This window comes from Amblyomma americanum, chromosome 6 (genome assembly GCF_052857255.1).
Source record: "Amblyomma americanum isolate KBUSLIRL-KWMA chromosome 6, ASM5285725v1, whole genome shotgun sequence".
NCBI classification, from domain to species: Eukaryota; Metazoa; Arthropoda; class Arachnida; order Ixodida; family Ixodidae; genus Amblyomma; species Amblyomma americanum.
Window position 1 is genome coordinate 190984360 of NC_135502.1, and position 20488 is coordinate 191004847.

The 20488-nt window shown below is 54.5% G+C and overlaps 10 protein-coding genes across 10 annotated transcripts; 7 read left to right on the plus strand and 3 right to left on the minus strand.

Annotated features, from left to right (window-relative positions):
* Positions 1 to 124: 124 nt before the first annotated feature.
* On the minus strand, positions 125 to 956 carry LOC144094276 (histone H2A-like). The gene has a single exon (XM_077628211.1). It carries the CDS (start codon positions 819 to 821, stop codon positions 447 to 449), a length of 375 nt encoding a protein of 124 aa, XP_077484337.1. The 5' UTR covers positions 822 to 956; the 3' UTR covers positions 125 to 446.
* Positions 957 to 1097: 141 nt separating this feature from the next.
* On the plus strand, positions 1098 to 1814 carry LOC144094277 (histone H2B). The gene has a single exon (XM_077628212.1). The coding sequence runs from the start codon at positions 1105 to 1107 to the stop codon at positions 1477 to 1479; it is 375 nt and encodes a 124-aa protein (XP_077484338.1). The 5' UTR covers positions 1098 to 1104; the 3' UTR covers positions 1480 to 1814.
* Positions 1815 to 3278: 1464 nt separating this feature from the next.
* LOC144094279 (histone H4) lies at positions 3279 to 4138 on the plus strand. Its single transcript, XM_077628213.1, has one exon. It carries the CDS (start codon positions 3518 to 3520, stop codon positions 3827 to 3829), a length of 312 nt encoding a protein of 103 aa, XP_077484339.1. The 5' UTR covers positions 3279 to 3517; the 3' UTR covers positions 3830 to 4138.
* Positions 4139 to 7738: 3600 nt separating this feature from the next.
* On the plus strand, positions 7739 to 8484 carry LOC144094280 (histone H3). The gene has a single exon (XM_077628214.1). It carries the CDS (start codon positions 7838 to 7840, stop codon positions 8246 to 8248), a length of 411 nt encoding a protein of 136 aa, XP_077484340.1. The 5' UTR covers positions 7739 to 7837; the 3' UTR covers positions 8249 to 8484.
* A 371-nt stretch (positions 8485 to 8855) lies between these two features.
* Positions 8856 to 9687, minus strand: LOC144094281 (histone H2A-like). The gene has a single exon (XM_077628215.1). It carries the CDS (start codon positions 9550 to 9552, stop codon positions 9178 to 9180), a length of 375 nt encoding a protein of 124 aa, XP_077484341.1. The 5' UTR covers positions 9553 to 9687; the 3' UTR covers positions 8856 to 9177.
* A 141-nt stretch (positions 9688 to 9828) lies between these two features.
* Positions 9829 to 10545, plus strand: LOC144094282 (histone H2B). The gene has a single exon (XM_077628217.1). The coding sequence runs from the start codon at positions 9836 to 9838 to the stop codon at positions 10208 to 10210; it is 375 nt and encodes a 124-aa protein (XP_077484343.1). The 5' UTR covers positions 9829 to 9835; the 3' UTR covers positions 10211 to 10545.
* Positions 10546 to 11852: 1307 nt separating this feature from the next.
* Positions 11853 to 12869, plus strand: LOC144094283 (histone H4). The gene has a single exon (XM_077628218.1). It carries the CDS (start codon positions 12249 to 12251, stop codon positions 12558 to 12560), a length of 312 nt encoding a protein of 103 aa, XP_077484344.1. The 5' UTR covers positions 11853 to 12248; the 3' UTR covers positions 12561 to 12869.
* A 3598-nt stretch (positions 12870 to 16467) lies between these two features.
* Positions 16468 to 17213, plus strand: LOC144094284 (histone H3). Its single transcript, XM_077628219.1, has one exon. It carries the CDS (start codon positions 16567 to 16569, stop codon positions 16975 to 16977), a length of 411 nt encoding a protein of 136 aa, XP_077484345.1. The 5' UTR covers positions 16468 to 16566; the 3' UTR covers positions 16978 to 17213.
* A 693-nt stretch (positions 17214 to 17906) lies between these two features.
* On the minus strand, positions 17907 to 18281 carry LOC144095645 (histone H2A-like). Its single transcript, XM_077629313.1, has one exon. The coding sequence runs from the start codon at positions 18279 to 18281 to the stop codon at positions 17907 to 17909; it is 375 nt and encodes a 124-aa protein (XP_077485439.1).
* A 263-nt stretch (positions 18282 to 18544) lies between these two features.
* Positions 18545 to 20465, plus strand: LOC144094285 (histone H2B). The gene has a single exon (XM_077628220.1). It carries the CDS (start codon positions 18565 to 18567, stop codon positions 18937 to 18939), a length of 375 nt encoding a protein of 124 aa, XP_077484346.1. The 5' UTR covers positions 18545 to 18564; the 3' UTR covers positions 18940 to 20465.
* Positions 20466 to 20488: the final 23 nt, after the last annotated feature.

A 20488-nucleotide genomic window follows, 5' to 3' on the forward strand; every position in this document is an offset into this window, starting at 1 on the left:
CCCGCGGTGGCGAAAAAAAAAAAAAAATCCCGTCCCTTGTTCTCTATTACTGTCTCAGTAAAGCCACTTCGTCATTCTCTCTAGCGCTGCTATGTGAAACCCCTGCTAGGGAACTGCCAAAAAAAAAAACAATGCGCTGGTCATGCCCCTTATTAACGCTCTACTGGCCTCCTGCTAGCGACTGGGCCAGGAAAAGGAAAGGAAGAAGGGGCCGATAAAACTAAATAAAAGCCAACCTGTGTGCGGCGCGCAGTGAGGCAAACACTTTGAAAAAACAGCCAGCGTGAGAGGGACGCAGCGGTCCAGAGCAAATAAAAAAAACAAAACCCAAAGGTATCACACAGCGAGGCCCCGCCGTGGCAGGCAGTTGGTTGGTCCTGATAAGGACCGTTAGTTGGGCGCTGCTGATGCGGCGGGCGCGCCTCCACAGACGTGCGGTAGACCGCTCACGCCTTCTTCTCGGTCTTCTTGGGGAGCAACACGGCCTGGATGTTGGGCAAGACGCCGCCCTGGGCGATGGTAACTCCCGAGAGCAGCTTGTTCAGCTCCTCGTCGTTTCGGATGGCCAGCTGCAGGTGGCGCGGAATGATTCTGGTCTTCTTGTTGTCCCGAGCAGCGTTGCCCGCCAGCTCGAGCACCTCGGCGGCCAGGTATTCGAGGACGGCGGCCAGGTAAACGGGGGCGCCCGCTCCGACGCGCTCCGCGTAGTTGCCCTTACGCAAGAGACGGTGAATTCGACCCACGGGGAACTGCAGTCCCGCGCGGCTCGAGCGGGTCTTGCTCTTGCCCTTGGCCTTGCCTCCTTTTCCGCGACCTGACATGGTGACTTCTGTTGTACGCTCGAGAAAGAACGGGGAACGCCGCGTGCGAGAACAGACAGGAACGGGCTGCTGCTTGATACTACGAACCTCGAGAGCGCGCCGCGATACCGCGACGGGAGCGCTGGAGGGAGGGTGAGGAGGCCGCGACGCGTCGACCAATCGCGCGGCGGCCTGGCTCCGGTCGCTTGAACACCACGGTGCCAGTATAAAAACGCCGCGCGCCCCTGCGCGCGCGTTCTTTCGACACCGTCCGTCTCCCCGAGCGCCGTCGTAACTGATCGTCATGCCCCCTCAACCGTCGGGAAAGGCCGTGAAGAAGGCCGGAAAGGCGCAGAAGAATGTGCGCGCAACCGACAAGAAGAAGAAGAAGCGCCGCAGGAAGGAGAGCTTCTCCATCTACATCTATAAGGTGCTCAAGCAGGTGCATCCGGACACTGGAGTATCCAGCAAGGCCATGTCCATCATGAACAGCTTCGTGAACGACATCTTCGAGCGCATCGCGGCCGAGTCCTCTCGCCTGGCCCACTACAACAAGCGCTCGACCATCACGAGCCGGGAGATCCAAACTGCGGTGCGTCTCTTGCTGCCTGGCGAGCTGGCCAAGCACGCCGTGTCCGAAGGCACCAAGGCTGTCACCAAGTACACCAGCTCCAAGTAGGCGGCACATCGCGCTCGTCGCCAGTCGTCCCCCCCAACAACCTCAACGGCTCTTTTCAGAGCCAACCAAAGTGTTTGCATCGTCGAGTCTGCAGGTAGCGGCGCGATGCTCCGGGCCCCTTTCTCTCTCTGTGTTTTGATTGTTTAAGTTGTTTTCTTCATTAGCATGTAGCCTCGAGAAATGGATATCAGGCGGTTGAAATAGCAGCGGTTTTGCTTAGGCAGCATGCAATACAGCCAGATTGTTAAAGAACAATATTTCGAATTAGTTGTAGGAGAACTGTAAAGGAAATATATATGTATGTATGCATGTGAATACTCATCCGCATGAGCACGTAAGAGAGAAGAAAAAAAAAAGAAGCTTCTACCTATTATATGCTTGCTTAAGTGTGACGGCAGGAGGTAATTTATTGCGGAATTCCCCCGGTTTGGGTTTGTGTGGATATTTGGCCTTAAGAAGAGGTTATCGTTTCGTGGCCGCAACACGTGCCTGCGGACGTCGGGGAGGCCACTGTGTTCCCTCAGTCTGTTCTTAGGAAATTCGAAAGGAAAACAGTTTGCCACCCGTGGCGTGCCCCATCTGGCCAGCGGTATTCGAAGGGAGGGAGGAAGTACTTACGTACAGCTGTAAGGGTTACATACACCAATGTGCAGGACGTAGAACTGGGCAGTACAGTGCGGCGGACGTAGCTGTAGCAAATCAGTCCGCAGAGAAGCCACGCTTCACACTGGCCACCGGGCGAGCGCGCACTCGCAGAATATGAAGCGCTACAAGCACAATTTGCTGTGTCGTTAGTAATGTGCGTGTCCCCCAGCGCGTGCGGCGCGCCCGCGTTTTTGTTTTCTTTTTTTTTTCCCCGGTAAGAACGGCGAAAAATTCCGACGCTGGCAGCTGTTTGGTACCTTCTTTGGCTTCTTGCGGCCGATGCTGTCGTGCCAGATAGAGCAAGTAAGTCCTCGAACACGAGCAGATTATCGTATCGCGCGTGTGCACAATAGCCTGGCAATGGTCGGAAAACTGAAAGCGACGCTCGCACAGCTCGGGTTCGATCCAGCGAGCCGAAAGTGGGAAGAGAGGTGGTGAGACATTTGTTCTATGTGGCTGGAAAATTTTAAAGCTGTGCATTGGTTACTTTTTGAGATAAACGTATTTCTATGTAGTCCGCAAGAGAAACTGGTCGTTTCTCGGCATCCTGGCGACCGGGAGAGGAGGGGGAGCGAGGTACGTGCGCCGCGAACGGCCGTAGTCGCCCTCTCAAGGGCCCGCTCCGATGTGGTCACGGACACGGTGAAGTGTGTGCGGGAAGTTGGGGACACACACACACGATAAGTGAGTGCTTAATTTCCCCTTAGCAATGCACGTTTTGAGAACGGGCAGGTTTTGAGGACAAAAAAAAAAAACCGCTTCTGCAGCTTCACAAGTCGCGAAACCCGCTAATTGTTGGTAGCGCCAGCAATGACGGTGTCCTTGGTGTGTCTTTAAGGGGCGCGCGATTTAACGGTGTAAACTCTCCCCTGCCAGTGGGGGGGGGGGGGCAGCAAACAGAAACCACGCGCACCTGTTTGCTTGCAACGCAGGCACGCACGAAAAAAAAAAAAGACTGACAGCAGCAACGACTAGGCATCAAGTATTTTTTTTTTTTCCATGCAAACGGAGCAGGCATGACCAAATATCGGTTATACAGCCACTATTGCGAAGTGTAGGAGGTGCGCTTCGTTTTCCATTGTTTGCTATTTCCGTTTTTTTTTTTCTTGCGCGGTGGGGGGTCGCGTGATGCAGAATGGGGCAGTCTTCGCGTTGCTTGGTTGTTTACGTGTGCGCCTTGATGCGGTCGTTTTGGCTACCTTGCTGGCGGCGCGGCAGCCCTCCGAGAGGGCTCAGTAGTGCTAGCGAGCCGGCGCTTGCGGAGGCGGACTCTCATTGGTCGAGGCGCCGCAGCGAATGGCGGCTTCGCGCTGCCAGCACCACAGGCCGCCGAGCGTAACACCATCATTCCCCGTTCTCGCCTCGGAGTGTACACTTCGTCGTCGGCACCATCATGTCTGGTCGCGGAAAAGGTGGCAAGGGACTCGGCAAGGGAGGCGCGAAGCGCCATCGCAAGGTATTGCGAGACAACATCCAGGGCATCACCAAGCCCGCCATCCGTCGTCTGGCGCGCCGAGGCGGTGTCAAGCGCATCTCGGGCCTGATCTACGAGGAGACCCGCGGCGTGTTGAAAGTGTTCCTCGAGAATGTGATCCGGGACGCCGTCACGTACACGGAGCACGCTAAGCGCAAGACTGTCACCGCCATGGATGTGGTCTACGCGCTGAAGCGTCAGGGCCGCACTCTGTACGGCTTCGGAGGCTAGTCCGTCCACCGTGTGCCGTCTGGACTTCGGCGTCGTGCAAGCACCCTTCTCGCGAAAAACAGCCCTCTTTAGGGCTACCCAACTGCTGCATGGGCAGCCGCTGGTCATGCGAACCAGAGCTCCGGTTCTCGTGTGTCCCTCTCTCCCCTTTGTTTTGCTACCGTTTTCTGCATCCGTTTTTCCTTTCCTTGCGGCCTGCCACAGCGAGCGGATCACGACCGAACGGCAACCAGGAGTGGTCTCAGGTAAGCAGTTCCGTTCTTGACTCTGTGCAGTAGCGCGTGCAGTCAGTACTGTGAGTGTCGTCCGAGGGAGCATGCTCGCTGTTTGCCTAGTCAGTCACTGTCAAACGCAGTGGACGGAGTAAAACAAAGTGTGTGCTCGAATTTGCAAAGTCTTTCTGCATTGACCGTCTGGGATTCAAGTGAGGCGGTGTTCGAGAGGTGACCGTTCCAGAAGAGCACAGTTTTTTTTTTTTTCGCTTTAAATGCGGGGCCTCATGGAATTCGGGGTCAGGTATGCTCGACTTTGTGCCGTAGTGCGTGCAACAACAAGTAGGGTATGCGAAATGCAGAGCTTCGCAGTTGCGCATCACTCGTGTCCGCCTGCGAAATGATCACAGCTCGTTTGAATGTCGCGGAAAGAGCGACTGATAATGTTGGCTACCGCTTAAAAAAAAAGGGGGGGGGGGGAAATGCAAACAGAACGATTCGCCGAAGTCTGGTTAAGAGCGGAGATGCGAAGGTCCCTCTTTATTTTTTGGCCCATCGTGTTCTGCGTTGAAATTTTTTTGTGAAATGAAGGGCATTATAAAGTAGCCAATTACAGTTCCTACTCCCAACGTGACAGCGGCGGCGAGTTTTTTTGTTTTTTTCTTCTCCCGCACCAAGTTTACCCAACTCATCGGCGCAGAGCTGCGTTCCGAATCGAAATATTCAAGGCGGTGTAATGATTGCACTGCATTGCGTTTGGTCCAAAACCGTTACAGTTTTTCTCTATCGTAAATGTGGGGCGCTTTCTTGCCTGCAGGACATGTGGCCAGGTAATGCTATCACATTATTGAGCCCAAGTGTGCCATAAGGCTGTGCTAGTCAGCTTTACATGTCTGTGGCAGAAACACTGTTGGCGAATTTCAGCAGCCGTGCGCGCGTCAAAGAAAAAAAATTGGACGACTTGCAGCCATTCCTTGTATGCAGAGCGCCTCTCATAATCTGAAACCTGGAGGTAAACACACCTGGCCGAGAGACGTGCGAAATGGAGCATCGTGTTTCGTTTCCTGAATAGGCCTTTGTTCGTCAAATTGGGCTTCCAGAGTGTAACTCCAGATAAAAAACACAGGAATGAACGGGACGGACAAATTGCAAACCATTGCAGCACGCGAACAGCCCCTGCCTCAAGTGAAAAGGGGGAAAAGAAGCACACAGCTTGGTTGTCTGCATTCCAAGTGACTCAATGATTGGTTCTGTAGCGTGTTCCGCTGACCTGGAACAACATTGTAATGCTGGGGGGACTTAACTTTTTGTACACGACGGTGCGGACGTTCTCGTCACAGTCGACTTTAAGGAACCTGCAGGGTGGGATGAGCCGCCGAATGCCTCTTTAGTCTTGAGTCATTTTTTTTTTCTCCCCAGTTATGAGTACAATTAGATGATTTACCATCCCACTGGTGCACCGCTACAGACAGTTGTCCAAATTCATAGGAAGCGTTATTGCCTCCGACTGCCCAGTCGCTGTCCAATTTGTGTTTGCGACGATCACTTGCAGTGAATTATTATTATGAGACCACATTGTTGGAGCAGGTTCAATTCGTGAGTTTTTGACAGGCAGTACAGACACCGAAACGTACCTGTGAATAATAGCGTGCAAAAGCACTTCTCCCATGGAAACTGGAATATGCAGGATCTGTGTGGGAGCCTCATTGCAAAGAAAGGATGTAATGGAATAATACAAACGAGAGGACCCACCTTCCCTACTAACGCCTGAGAATGGAGTGCGCACACAAGAGCACAGGTGTAAAGTCAGTCGTCTCCAGTAAAGAGGAAAATTGGACTTGAACCTTTCCCTTAGGCCAATATTTTGTGCCACAGAACCCGACATGAATAGCTTTCTTTCTCTGCTTGCTGTAAAGGAGTCGTCTGAAAAGTTTCTAACGACTATGCAAAAAATCTAACTCTCTCAGGGTGAAAAAGCGCCGCGGGAAAAATCCACGTATTCATCATTTACCCGAGTCGGTTTTTGCTTCGCGCGGCAGCAGCAGTCGACTGCGCGACGCGGACTCTGCTGTCTCGGAGGCGGGTATACTTGCGCAGGCGACACGAAGGGGGCGCCGCAGCCCCGCGCTGCGCCGACTGTGTTGCGTTGGCAGGGAGGGAGGAGCAGCTCAGCTCCGGGCCTCAAGTATTCCGTTGCGTGGCAAGCGTTGGGCGCTTTAATGGGGGCTCGCACCCAGGCCGGTAGACGTCCTGCGCGAATTTTTGTTATTATTTTTGGTTTGCAAGCTAGAAGCGTCGGAACTGTGCCCGCAAATTTCGTTGCGGTGCGGCCGTAGCAGAGCGCTATTCTACGCGGGCCCCTACAGATATGCACATCCTGGCCTATGCTATGCAAGGAAAACGACAGGGCAGTGGATATAAAGCACTTTTCTTTCTATTTTTTTCAATTGGCCGCAGTCAGTTGATCTAACCCAGGCATGCACTTCCGTTTGTTTCTAAGGTGACCGCAGGAAGTACACCTCAATTACGGAGAGATGGGATGCATTCTTTACGCGCGCTGCTCTTGCTCACTAACCTTGCCTGCCTAGTACTCGAAGCATATTGTCCCGCAGATGCAGGAGAGCTTTTAGGCATTTATGCGCGGCTTCCGTGCACTGCACTGTGCCCAGTTCTTTCTGTGCAGTAAATAGTAAATTGGTTCATCTCTTGCGGTGGTTTGCGAGCTTGGCGCCCGGGGAGTTTTTTTTTTTTTTCGCAATCCCGTTGCTCTTTGTCTCCAAGACAAGAAAGCCTCTAACTGATAGCGTTGTGCGCATACCTATCCAGCGAAGCGCATGAACTTCGCAGGCGGCTGTGAGAAGTAGTGGGTCTTCGTTTTGCTCCGCACTTTTGTCTTCTCCGCTGGCGTTGAACCTTCTATGATTGCTTTCCAGTAATGCGGCCTAACTCGGCCAACAATCGCCGCTTTTTTTTTACACGCGCGACAGTCTGTTCTACACCAGTAACGGCACGTGCTTTTCAGGCATGCGGCGGCGACACACTGTAAGGTATCCACATCCAAGCTTGGGAAAGCAGCCACAGTGCCTGGGCAGGGAGAAAAAGTGCCTTTTATAAAATTGCACGCCACCACTTTAATCTTTACACTCGCCTCTCACATTCATTCGCTCATGCCGACCGCAGTGCACTTAACAATTTTGGTTGCTGCCTCCTTCCTTTGCCTATTGAAATGAGCCAACAAACAGCGAAAATAATTACTTTCTCCTCCTCAACTAAAGTTCAGTTCTATACTCAGAATGTCTCCCGGAGCATTCATTGCTTGCTGTCGCGCTAGTAGCTTCGCCTTTCTTTTCGAAAGACTCATTGCCCGGTATGTCCAAGAAGACAAGCTCGTTGCAGTGCGCTAACGCCACACGGAACGACCCGCAACCGCGTCGACACCCTGGTGTGGTGGCAAAGTCGACGCTGCCGCGTACGCCCGGCTCCTGCCAGAGGGCTGCTTTTGCTGTGCGGGCAAACCTAAAGGATAGGCGCACCGTAATCTTGCGCTAGACCACGGTTCCACACCCACTTGTCTCACCTTTGCCAGGCGCGAAACCAACGCGCGCTCGAAAAGTAGTATTTCCAGCATTCTGGCGGCCGCCGCAGAACGGAGGGAAGCTATCGGTCCGTCAGCGGGGACCAATCGGGTCGGAGAGAGGGCGCGAGGGAGCAGCGCCGCCGCGCGGCGCGGAACACAGTCTCTCGCCGCCCGTCTCCGAAGGCAGTCCGTCCGTTACCAGCGTCCGCGTCCGGCACCATGGCTCGCACGAAGCAAACCGCGCGCAAGAGCACCGGTGGCAAGGCCCCCCGCAAGCAGCTGGCCACAAAGGCTGCTCGTAAGAGTGCGCCAGCTACCGGAGGCGTGAAGAAGCCTCACAGATATAGGCCTGGCACCGTGGCACTTCGTGAAATTCGCCGATACCAAAAATCGACCGAACTTCTCATCCGCAAGCTGCCCTTCCAGCGCCTGGTGAGAGAAATCGCTCAGGACTTCAAGACCGACCTGCGCTTCCAGAGCTCGGCCGTCATGGCACTTCAGGAGGCCAGCGAGGCATACCTGGTCGGTCTCTTCGAGGACACCAACCTGTGCGCGATCCACGCCAAGCGCGTCACCATCATGCCGAAGGATATCCAGCTGGCGAGGCGCATCCGCGGCGAGCGCGCCTAGAGCGCAGTGGCGCCCGGCACTTGGCGCCGCCGCCGCCGCCGCAGCAACGCATCACAACGGTCCTTCTCAGGACCACCCAAATGTTTGCTTTGGCCACGGGCGCACGAAACCGAGCTCCGAACCCGGCCGGTCCCTCTCTCTCGAACACTGCGTTTCGCAGCTGCTGGAAAACGAGGTGAGTTGTTGAAAGCCATGGCCCTGGCGTCTTCCGCGGGCTCGCGCTTGTAAATAACATCATTGCACAAGTCACGCGCGCGCGCCCAGTTTTGTGGGGGTAAATGCGGCGCTGGGCGCGCAAGTGAATGCAGCACGCGCCGCCTACATTAGGTGCACCTTGATACGCCGCGTACGTATTTATTGCTGTGTGAATAGTTTCTGTCGATATTACCGTCCGCTCACCTATTTTATTTCGTGTCTGCATTCTGCCTGCTGTGGCTTATTTCCGCTGTCCCAGTTCACGTCCTTCGGTATCTATGGCAGATGCCCGCGGTGGCGAAAAAAAAAAAAAAATCCCGTCCCTTGTTCTCTATTACTGTCTCAGTAAAGCCACTTCGTCATTCTCTCTAGCGCTGCTATGTGAAACCCCTGCTAGGGAACTGCCAAAAAAAAAAACAATGCGCTGGTCATGCCCCTTATTAACGCTCTACTGGCCTCCTGCTAGCGACTGGGCCAGGAAAAGGAAAGGAAGAAGGGGCCGATAAAACTAAATAAAAGCCAACCTGTGTGCGGCGCGCAGTGAGGCAAACACTTTGAAAAAACAGCCAGCGTGAGAGGGACGCAGCGGTCCAGAGCAAATAAAAAAAACAAAACCCAAAGGTATCACACAGCGAGGCCCCGCCGTGGCAGGCAGTTGGTTGGTCCTGATAAGGACCGTTAGTTGGGCGCTGCTGATGCGGCGGGCGCGCCTCCACAGACGTGCGGTAGACCGCTCACGCCTTCTTCTCGGTCTTCTTGGGGAGCAACACGGCCTGGATGTTGGGCAAGACGCCGCCCTGGGCGATGGTAACTCCCGAGAGCAGCTTGTTCAGCTCCTCGTCGTTTCGGATGGCCAGCTGCAGGTGGCGCGGAATGATTCTGGTCTTCTTGTTGTCCCGAGCAGCGTTGCCCGCCAGCTCGAGCACCTCGGCGGCCAGGTATTCGAGGACGGCGGCCAGGTAAACGGGGGCGCCCGCTCCGACGCGCTCCGCGTAGTTGCCCTTACGCAAGAGACGGTGAATTCGACCCACGGGGAACTGCAGTCCCGCGCGGCTCGAGCGGGTCTTGCTCTTGCCCTTGGCCTTGCCTCCTTTTCCGCGACCTGACATGGTGACTTCTGTTGTACGCTCGAGAAAGAACGGGGAACGCCGCGTGCGAGAACAGACAGGAACGGGCTGCTGCTTGATACTACGAACCTCGAGAGCGCGCCGCGATACCGCGACGGGAGCGCTGGAGGGAGGGTGAGGAGGCCGCGACGCGTCGACCAATCGCGCGGCGGCCTGGCTCCGGTCGCTTGAACACCACGGTGCCAGTATAAAAACGCCGCGCGCCCCTGCGCGCGCGTTCTTTCGACACCGTCCGTCTCCCCGAGCGCCGTCGTAACTGATCGTCATGCCCCCTCAACCGTCGGGAAAGGCCGTGAAGAAGGCCGGAAAGGCGCAGAAGAATGTGCGCGCAACCGACAAGAAGAAGAAGAAGCGCCGCAGGAAGGAGAGCTTCTCCATCTACATCTATAAGGTGCTCAAGCAGGTGCATCCGGACACTGGAGTATCCAGCAAGGCCATGTCCATCATGAACAGCTTCGTGAACGACATCTTCGAGCGCATCGCGGCCGAGTCCTCTCGCCTGGCCCACTACAACAAGCGCTCGACCATCACGAGCCGGGAGATCCAAACTGCGGTGCGTCTCTTGCTGCCTGGCGAGCTGGCCAAGCACGCCGTGTCCGAAGGCACCAAGGCTGTCACCAAGTACACCAGCTCCAAGTAGGCGGCACATCGCGCTCGTCGCCAGTCGTCCCCCCCAACAACCTCAACGGCTCTTTTCAGAGCCAACCAAAGTGTTTGCATCGTCGAGTCTGCAGGTAGCGGCGCGATGCTCCGGGCCCCTTTCTCTCTCTGTGTTTTGATTGTTTAAGTTGTTTTCTTCATTAGCATGTAGCCTCGAGAAATGGATATCAGGCGGTTGAAATAGCAGCGGTTTTGCTTAGGCAGCATGCAATACAGCCAGATTGTTAAAGAACAATATTTCGAATTAGTTGTAGGAGAACTGTAAAGGAAATATATATGTATGTATGCATGTGAATACTCATCCGCATGAGCACGTAAGAGAGAAGAAAAAAAAAAGAAGCTTCTACCTATTATATGCTTGCTTAAGTGTGACGGCAGGAGGTAATTTATTGCGGAATTCCCCCGGTTTGGGTTTGTGTGGATATTTGGCCTTAAGAAGAGGTTATCGTTTCGTGGCCGCAACACGTGCCTGCGGACGTCGGGGAGGCCACTGTGTTCCCTCAGTCTGTTCTTAGGAAATTCGAAAGGAAAACAGTTTGCCACCCGTGGCGTGCCCCATCTGGCCAGCGGTATTCGAAGGGAGGGAGGAAGTACTTACGTACAGCTGTAAGGGTTACATACACCAATGTGCAGGACGTAGAACTGGGCAGTACAGTGCGGCGGACGTAGCTGTAGCAAATCAGTCCGCAGAGAAGCCACGCTTCACACTGGCCACCGGGCGAGCGCGCACTCGCAGAATATGAAGCGCTACAAGCACAATTTGCTGTGTCGTTAGTAATGTGCGTGTCCCCCAGCGCGTGCGGCGCGCCCGCGTTTTTGTTTTCTTTTTTTTTTTCCCCGGTAAGAACGGCGAAAAATTCCGACGCTGGCAGCTGTTTGGTACCTTCTTTGGCTTCTTGCGGCCGATGCTGTCGTGCCAGATAGAGCAAGTAAGTCCTCGAACACGAGCAGATTATCGTATCGCGCGTGTGCACAATAGCCTGGCAATGGTCGGAAAACTGAAAGCGACGCTCGCACAGCTCGGGTTCGATCCAGCGAGCCGAAAGTGGGAAGAGAGGTGGTGAGACATTTGTTCTATGTGGCTGGAAAATTTTAAAGCTGTGCATTGGTTACTTTTTGAGATAAACGTATTTCTATGTAGTCCGCAAGAGAAACTGGTCGTTTCTCGGCATCCTGGCGACCGGGAGAGGAGGGGGAGCGAGGTACGTGCGCCGCGAACGGCCGTAGTCGCCCTCTCAAGGGCCCGCTCCGATGTGGTCACGGACACGGTGAAGTGTGTGCGGGAAGTTGGGGACACACACACACGATAAGTGAGTGCTTAATTTCCCCTTAGCAATGCACGTTTTGAGAACGGGCAGGTTTTGAGGACAAAAAAAAAAAAACCGCTTCTGCAGCTTCACAAGTCGCGAAACCCGCTAATTGTTGGTAGCGCCAGCAATGACGGTGTCCTTGGTGTGTCTTTAAGGGGCGCGCGATTTAACGGTGTAAACTCTCCCCTGCCAGTGGGGGGGGGGGGGCAGCAAACAGAAACCACGCGCACCTGTTTGCTTGCAACGCAGGCACGCACGAAAAAAAAAAAGACTGACAGCAGCAACGACTAGGCATCAAGTATTTTTTTTTTTTCCATGCAAACGGAGCAGGCATGACCAAATATCGGTTATACAGCCACTATTGCGAAGTATAGGAGGTGCGCTTCGTTTTCCATTGTTTGCTATTTCCGTTTTTTTTTTCTTGCGCGGTGGGGGGTCGCGTGATGCAGAATGGGGCAGTCTTCGCGTTGCTTGGTTGTTTACGTGTGCGCCTTGATGCGGTCGTTTTGGCTACCTTGCTGGCGGCGCGGCAGCCCTCCGAGAGGGCTCAGTAGTGCTAGCGAGCCGGCGCTTGCGGAGGCGGACTCTCATTGGTCGAGGCGCCGCAGCGAATGGCGGCTTCGCGCTGCCAGCACCACAGGCCGCCGAGCGTAACACCATCATTCCCCGTTCTCGCCTCGGAGTGTACACTTCGTCGTCGGCACCATCATGTCTGGTCGCGGAAAAGGTGGCAAGGGACTCGGCAAGGGAGGCGCGAAGCGCCATCGCAAGGTATTGCGAGACAACATCCAGGGCATCACCAAGCCCGCCATCCGTCGTCTGGCGCGCCGAGGCGGTGTCAAGCGCATCTCGGGCCTGATCTACGAGGAGACCCGCGGCGTGTTGAAAGTGTTCCTCGAGAATGTGATCCGGGACGCCGTCACGTACACGGAGCACGCTAAGCGCAAGACTGTCACCGCCATGGATGTGGTCTACGCGCTGAAGCGTCAGGGCCGCACTCTGTACGGCTTCGGAGGCTAGTCCGTCCACCGTGTGCCGTCTGGACTTCGGCGTCGTGCAAGCACCCTTCTCGCGAAAAACAGCCCTCTTTAGGGCTACCCAACTGCTGCATGGGCAGCCGCTGGTCATGCGAACCAGAGCTCCGGTTCTCGTGTGTCCCTCTCTCCCCTTTGTTTTGCTACCGTTTTCTGCATCCGTTTTTCCTTTCCTTGCGGCCTGCCACAGCGAGCGGATCACGACCGAACGGCAACCAGGAGTGGTCTCAGGTAAGCAGTTCCGTTCTTGACTCTGTGCAGTAGCGCGTGCAGTCAGTACTGTGAGTGTCGTCCGAGGGAGCATGCTCGCTGTTTGCCTAGTCAGTCACTGTCAAACGCAGTGGACGGAGTAAAACAAAGTGTGTGCTCGAATTTGCAAAGTCTTTCTGCATTGACCGTCTGGGATTCAAGTGAGGCGGTGTTCGAGAGGTGACCGTTCCAGAAGAGCACAGTTTTTTTTTTTTCGCTTTAAATGCGGGGCCTCATGGAATTCGGGGTCAGGTATGCTCGACTTTGTGCCGTAGTGCGTGCAACAACAAGTAGGGTATGCGAAATGCAGAGCTTCGCAGTTGCGCATCACTCGTGTCCGCCTGCGAAATGATCACAGCTCGTTTGAATGTCGCGGAAAGAGCGACTGATAATGTTGGCTACCGCTTAAAAAAAAAGGGGGGGGGGGAAATGCAAACAGAACGATTCGCCGAAGTCTGGTTAAGAGCGGAGATGCGAAGGTCCCTCTTTATTTTTTGGCCCATCGTGTTCTGCGTTGAAATTTTTTTGTGAAATGAAGGGCATTATAAAGTAGCCAATTACAGTTCCTACTCCCAACGTGACAGCGGCGGCGAGTTTTTTTGTTTTTTTCTTCTCCCGCACCAAGTTTACCCAACTCATCGGCGCAGAGCTGCGTTCCGAATCGAAATATTCAAGGCGGTGTAATGATTGCACTGCATTGCGTTTGGTCCAAAACCGTTACAGTTTTTCTCTATCGTAAATGTGGGGCGCTTTCTTGCCTGCAGGACATGTGGCCAGGTAATGCTATCACATTATTGAGCCCAAGTGTGCCATAAGGCTGTGCTAGTCAGCTTTACATGTCTGTGGCAGAAACACTGTTGGCGAATTTCAGCAGCCGTGCGCGCGTCAAAGAAAAAAAATTGGACGACTTGCAGCCATTCCTTGTATGCAGAGCGCCTCTCATAATCTGAAACCTGGAGGTAAACACACCTGGCCGAGAGACGTGCGAAATGGAGCATCGTGTTTCGTTTCCTGAATAGGCCTTTGTTCGTCAAATTGGGCTTCCAGAGTGTAACTCCAGATAAAAAACACAGGAATGAACGGGACGGACAAATTGCAAACCATTGCAGCACGCGAACAGCCCCTGCCTCAAGTGAAAAGGGGGAAAAGAAGCACACAGCTTGGTTGTCTGCATTCCAAGTGACTCAATGATTGGTTCTGTAGCGTGTTCCGCTGACCTGGAACAACATTGTAATGCTGGGGGGACTTAACTTTTTGTACACGACGGTGCGGACGTTCTCGTCACAGTCGACTTTAAGGAACCTGCAGGGTGGGATGAGCCGCCGAATGCCTCTTTAGTCTTGAGTCATTTTTTTTTTCTCCCCAGTTATGAGTAAAATTAGATGATTTACCATCCCACTGGTGCACCGCTACAGACAGTTGTCCAAATTCATAGGAAGCGTTATTGCCTCCGACTGCCCAGTCGCTGTCCAATTTGTGTTTGCGACGATCACTTGCAGTGAATTATTATTATGAGACCACATTGTTGGAGCAGGTTCAATTCGTGAGTTTTTGACAGGCAGTACAGACACCGAAACGTACCTGTGAATAATAGCGTGCAAAAGCACTTCTCCCATGGAAACTGGAATATGCAGGATCTGTGTGGGAGCCTCATTGCAAAGAAAGGATGTAATGGAATAATACAAACGAGAGGACCCACCTTCCCTACTAACGCCTGAGAATGGAGTGCGCACACAAGAGCACAGGTGTAAAGTCAGTCGTCTCCAGTAAAGAGGAAAATTGGACTTGAACCTTTCCCTTAGGCCAATATTTTGTGCCACAGAACCCGACATGAATAGCTTTCTTTCTCTGCTTGCTGTAAAGGAGTCGTCTGAAAAGTTTCTAACGACTATGCAAAAAATCTAACTCTCTCAGGGTGAAAAAGCGCCGCGGGAAAAATCCACGTATTCATCATTTACCCGAGTCGGTTTTTGCTTCGCGCGGCAGCAGCAGTCGACTGCGCGACGCGGACTCTGCTGTCTCGGAGGCGGGTATACTTGCGCAGGCGACACGAAGGGGGCGCCGCAGCCCCGCGCTGCGCCGACTGTGTTGCGTTGGCAGGGAGGGAGGAGCAGCTCAGCTCCGGGCCTCAAGTATTCCGTTGCGTGGCAAGCGTTGGGCGCTTTAATGGGGGCTCGCACCCAGGCCGGTAGACGTCCTGCGCGAATTTTTGTTATTATTTTTGGTTTGCAAGCTAGAAGCGTCGGAACTGTGCCCGCAAATTTCGTTGCGGTGCGGCCGTAGCAGAGCGCTATTCTACGCGGGCCCCTACAGATATGCACATCCTGGCCTATGCTATGCAAGGAAAACGACAGGGCAGTGGATATAAAGCACTTTTCTTTCTATTTTTTTCAATTGGCCGCAGTCAGTTGATCTAACCCAGGCATGCACTTCCGTTTGTTTCTAAGGTGACCGCAGGAAGTACACCTCAATTACGGAGAGATGGGATGCATTCTTTACGCGCGCTGCTCTTGCTCACTAACCTTGCCTGCCTAGTACTCGAAGCATATTGTCCCGCAGATGCAGGAGAGCTTTTAGGCATTTATGCGCGGCTTCCGTGCACTGCACTGTGCCCAGTTCTTTCTGTGCAGTAAATAGTAAATTGGTTCATCTCTTGCGGTGGTTTGCGAGCTTGGCGCCCGGGGAGTTTTTTTTTTTTTTCGCAATCCCGTTGCTCTTTGTCTCCAAGACAAGAAAGCCTCTAACTGATAGCGTTGTGCGCATACCTATCCAGCGAAGCGCATGAACTTCGCAGGCGGCTGTGAGAAGTAGTGGGTCTTCGTTTTGCTCCGCACTTTTGTCTTCTCCGCTGGCGTTGAACCTTCTATGATTGCTTTCCAGTAATGCGGCCTAACTCGGCCAACAATCGCCGCTTTTTTTTTACACGCGCGACAGTCTGTTCTACACCAGTAACGGCACGTGCTTTTCAGGCATGCGGCGGCGACACACTGTAAGGTATCCACATCCAAGCTTGGGAAAGCAGCCACAGTGCCTGGGCAGGGAGAAAAAGTGCCTTTTATAAAATTGCACGCCACCACTTTAATCTTTACACTCGCCTCTCACATTCATTCGCTCATGCCGACCGCAGTGCACTTAACAATTTTGGTTGCTGCCTCCTTCCTTTGCCTATTGAAATGAGCCAACAAACAGCGAAAATAATTACTTTCTCCTCCTCAACTAAAGTTCAGTTCTATACTCAGAATGTCTCCCGGAGCATTCATTGCTTGCTGTCGCGCTAGTAGCTTCGCCTTTCTTTTCGAAAGACTCATTGCCCGGTATGTCCAAGAAGACAAGCTCGTTGCAGTGCGCTAACGCCACACGGAACGACCCGCAACCGCGTCGACACCCTGGTGTGGTGGCAAAGTCGACGCTGCCGCGTACGCCCGGCTCCTGCCAGAGGGCTGCTTTTGCTGTGCGGGCAAACCTAAAGGATAGGCGCACCGTAATCTTGCGCTAGACCACGGTTCCACACCCACTTGTCTCACCTTTGCCAGGCGCGAAACCAACGCGCGCTCGAAAAGTAGTATTTCCAGCATTCTGGCGGCCGCCGCAGAACGGAGGGAAGCTATCGGTCCGTCAGCGGGGACCAATCGGGTCGGAGAGAGGGCGCGAGGGAGCAGCGCCGCCGCGCGGCGCGGAACACAGTCTCTCGCCGCCCGTCTCCGAAGGCAGTCCGTCCGTTACCAGCGTCCGCGTCCGGCACCATGGCTCGCACGAAGCAAACCGCGCGCAAGAGCACCGGTGGCAAGGCCCCCCGCAAGCAGCTGGCCACAAAGGCTGCTCGTAAGAGTGCGCCAGCTACCGGAGGCGTGAAGAAGCCTCACAGATATAGGCCTGGCACCGTGGCACTTCGTGAAATTCGCCGATACCAAAAATCGACCGAACTTCTCATCCGCAAGCTGCCCTTCCAGCGCCTGGTGAGAGAAATCGCTCAGGACTTCAAGACCGACCTGCGCTTCCAGAGCTCGGCCGTCATGGCACTTCAGGAGGCCAGCGAGGCATACCTGGTCGGTCTCTTCGAGGACACCAACCTGTGCGCGATCCACGCCAAGCGCGTCACCATCATGCCGAAGGATATCCAGCTGGCGAGGCGCATCCGCGGCGAGCGCGCCTAGAGCGCAGTGGCGCCCGGCACTTGGCGCCGCCGCCGCCGCCGCAGCAACGCATCACAACGGTCCTTCTCAGGACCACCCAAATGTTTGCTTTGGCCACGGGCGCACGAAACCGAGCTCCGAACCCGGCCGGTCCCTCTCTCTCGAACACTGCGTTTCGCAGCTGCTGGAAAACGAGGTGAGTTGTTGAAAGCCATGGCCCTGGCGTCTTCCGCGGGCTCGCGCTTGTAAATAACATCATTGCACAAGTCACGCGCGCGCGCCCAGTTTTGTGGGGGTAAATGCGGCGCTGGGCGCGCAAGTGAATGCAGCACGCGCCGCCTACATTAGGTGCACCTTGATACGCCGCGTACGTATTTATTGCTGTGTGAATAGTTTCTGTCGATATTACCGTCCGCTCACCTATTTTATTTCGTGTCTGCATTCTGCCTGCTGTGGCTTATTTCCGCTGTCCCAGTTCACGTCCTTCGGTATCTATGGCAGATGCCCGCGGTGGCGAAAAAAAAAAAAAATCCCGTCCCTTGTTCTCTATTACTGTCTCAGTAAAGCCACTTCGTCATTCTCTCTAGCGCTGCTATGTGAAACCCCTGCTAGGGAACTGCCAAAAAAAAAAAACAATGCGCTGGTCATGCCCCTTATTAACGCTCTACTGGCCTCCTGCTAGCGACTGGGCCAGGAAAAGGAAAGGAAGAAGGGGCCGATAAAACTAAATAAAAGCCAACCTGTGTGCGGCGCGCAGTGAGGCAAACACTTTGAAAAAACAGCCAGCGTGAGAGGGACGCAGCGGTCCAGAGCAAATAAAAAAAACAAAACCCAAAGGTATCACACAGCGAGGCCCCGCCGTGGCAGGCAGTTGGTTGGTCCTGATAAGGACCGTTAGTTGGGCGCTGCTGATGCGGCGGGCGCGCCTCCACAGACGTGCGGTAGACCGCTCACGCCTTCTTCTCGGTCTTCTTGGGGAGCAACACGGCCTGGATGTTGGGCAAGACGCCGCCCTGGGCGATGGTAACTCCCGAGAGCAGCTTGTTCAGCTCCTCGTCGTTTCGGATGGCCAGCTGCAGGTGGCGCGGAATGATTCTGGTCTTCTTGTTGTCCCGAGCAGCGTTGCCCGTCAGCTCGAGCACCTCGGCGGCCAGGTATTCGAGGACGGCGGCCAGGTAAACGGGGGCGCCCGCTCCGACGCGCTCCGCGTAGTTGCCCTTACGCAAGAGACGGTGAATTCGACCCACGGGGAACTGCAGTCCCGCGCGGCTCGAGCGGGTCTTGCTCTTGCCCTTGGCCTTGCCTCCTTTTCCGCGACCTGACATGGTGACTTCTGTTGTACGCTCGAGAAAGAACGGGGAACGCCGCGTGCGAGAACAGACAGGAACGGGCTGCTGCTTGATACTACGAACCTCGAGAGCGCGCCGCGATACCGCGACGGGAGCGCTGGAGGGAGGGTGAGGAGGCCGCGACGCGTCGACCAATCGCGCGGCGGCCTGGCTCCGGTCGCTTGAACACCACGGTGCCAGTATAAAAACGCCGCGCGCCCCTGCGCGCGCGTTCTTTCGACACCGTCCGTCTCCCCGAGCGCAGTCGTAACTGATCGTCATGCCCCCTCAACCGTCGGGAAAGGCCGTGAAGAAGGCCGGAAAGGCGCAGAAGAATGTGCGCGCAACCGACAAGAAGAAGAAGAAGCGCCGCAGGAAGGAGAGCTTCTCCATCTACATCTATAAGGTGCTCAAGCAGGTGCATCCGGACACTGGAGTATCCAGCAAGGCCATGTCCATCATGAACAGCTTCGTGAACGACATCTTCGAGCGCATCGCGGCCGAGTCCTCTCGCCTGGCCCACTACAACAAGCGCTCGACCATCACGAGCCGGGAGATCCAAACTGCGGTGCGTCTCTTGCTGCCTGGCGAGCTGGCCAAGCACGCCGTGTCCGAAGGCACCAAGGCTGTCACCAAGTACACCAGCTCCAAGTAGGCGGCACATCGCGCTCGTCGCCAGTCGTCCCCCCCAACAACCTCAACGGCTCTTTTCAGAGCCAACCAAAGTGTTTGCATCGTCGAGTCTGCAGGTAGCGGCGCGATGCTCCGGGCCCCTTTCTCTCTCTGTGTTTTGATTGTTTAAGTTGTTTTCTTCATTAGCATGTAGCCTCGAGAAATGGATATCAGGCGGTTGAAATAGCAGCGGTTTTGCTTAGGCAGCATGCAATACAGCCAGATTGTTAAAGAACAATATTTCGAATTAGTTGTAGGAGAACTGTAAAGGAAATATATATGTATGTATGCATGTGAATACTCATCCGCATGAGCACGTAAGAGAGAAGAAAAAAAAAAGAAGCTTCTACCTATTATATGCTTGCTTAAGTGTGACGGCAGGAGGTAATTTATTGCGGAATTCCCCCGGTTTGGGTTTGTGTGGATATTTGGCCTTAAGAAGAGGTTATCGTTTCGTGGCCGCAACACGTGCCTGCGGACGTCGGGGAGGCCACTGTGTTCCCTCAGTCTGTTCTTAGGAAATTCGAAAGGAAAACAGTTTGCCACCCGTGGCGTGCCCCATCTGGCCAGCGGTATTCGAAGGGAGGGAGGAAGTACTTACGTACAGCTGTAAGGGTTACATACACCAATGTGCAGGACGTAGAACTGGGCAGTACAGTGCGGCGGACGTAGCTGTAGCAAATCAGTCCGCAGAGAAGCCACGCTTCACACTGGCCACCGGGCGAGCGCGCACTCGCAGAATATGAAGCGCTACAAGCACAATTTGCTGTGTCGTTAGTAATGTGCGTGTCCCCCAGCGCGTGCGGCGCGCCCGCGTTTTTGTTTTCTTTTTTTTTTTCCCCGGTAAGAACGGCGAAAAATTCCGACGCTGGCAGCTGTTTGGTACCTTCTTTGGCTTCTTGCGGCCGATGCTGTCGTGCCAGATAGAGCAAGTAAGTCCTCGAACACGAGCAGATTATCGTATCGCGCGTGTGCACAATAGCCTGGCAATGGTCGGAAAACTGAAAGCGACGCTCGCACAGCTCGGGTTCGATCCAGCGAGCCGAAAGTGGGAAGAGAGGTGGTGAGACATTTGTTCTATGTGGCTGGAAAATTTTAAAGCTGTGCATTGGTTACTTTTTGAGATAAACGTATTTCTATGTAGTCCGCAAGAGAAACTGGTCGTTTCTCGGCATCCTGGCGACCGGGAGAGGAGGGGGAGCGAGGTACGTGCGCCGCGAACGGCCGTAGTCGCCCTCTCAAGGGCCCGCTCCGATGTGGTCACGGACACGGTGAAGTGTGTGCGGGAAGTTGGGGACACACACACACGATAAGTGAGTGCTTAATTTCCCCTTAGCAATGCACGTTTTGAGAACGGGCAGGTTTTGAGGACAAAAAAAAAAAAACCGCTTCTGCAGCTTCACAAGTCGCGAAACCCGCTAATTGTTGGTAGCGCCAGCAATGACGGTGTCCTTGGTGTGTCTTTAAGGGGCGCGCGATTTAACGGTGTAAACTCTCCCCTGCCAGTGGGGGGGGGGGGGGGCAGCAAACAG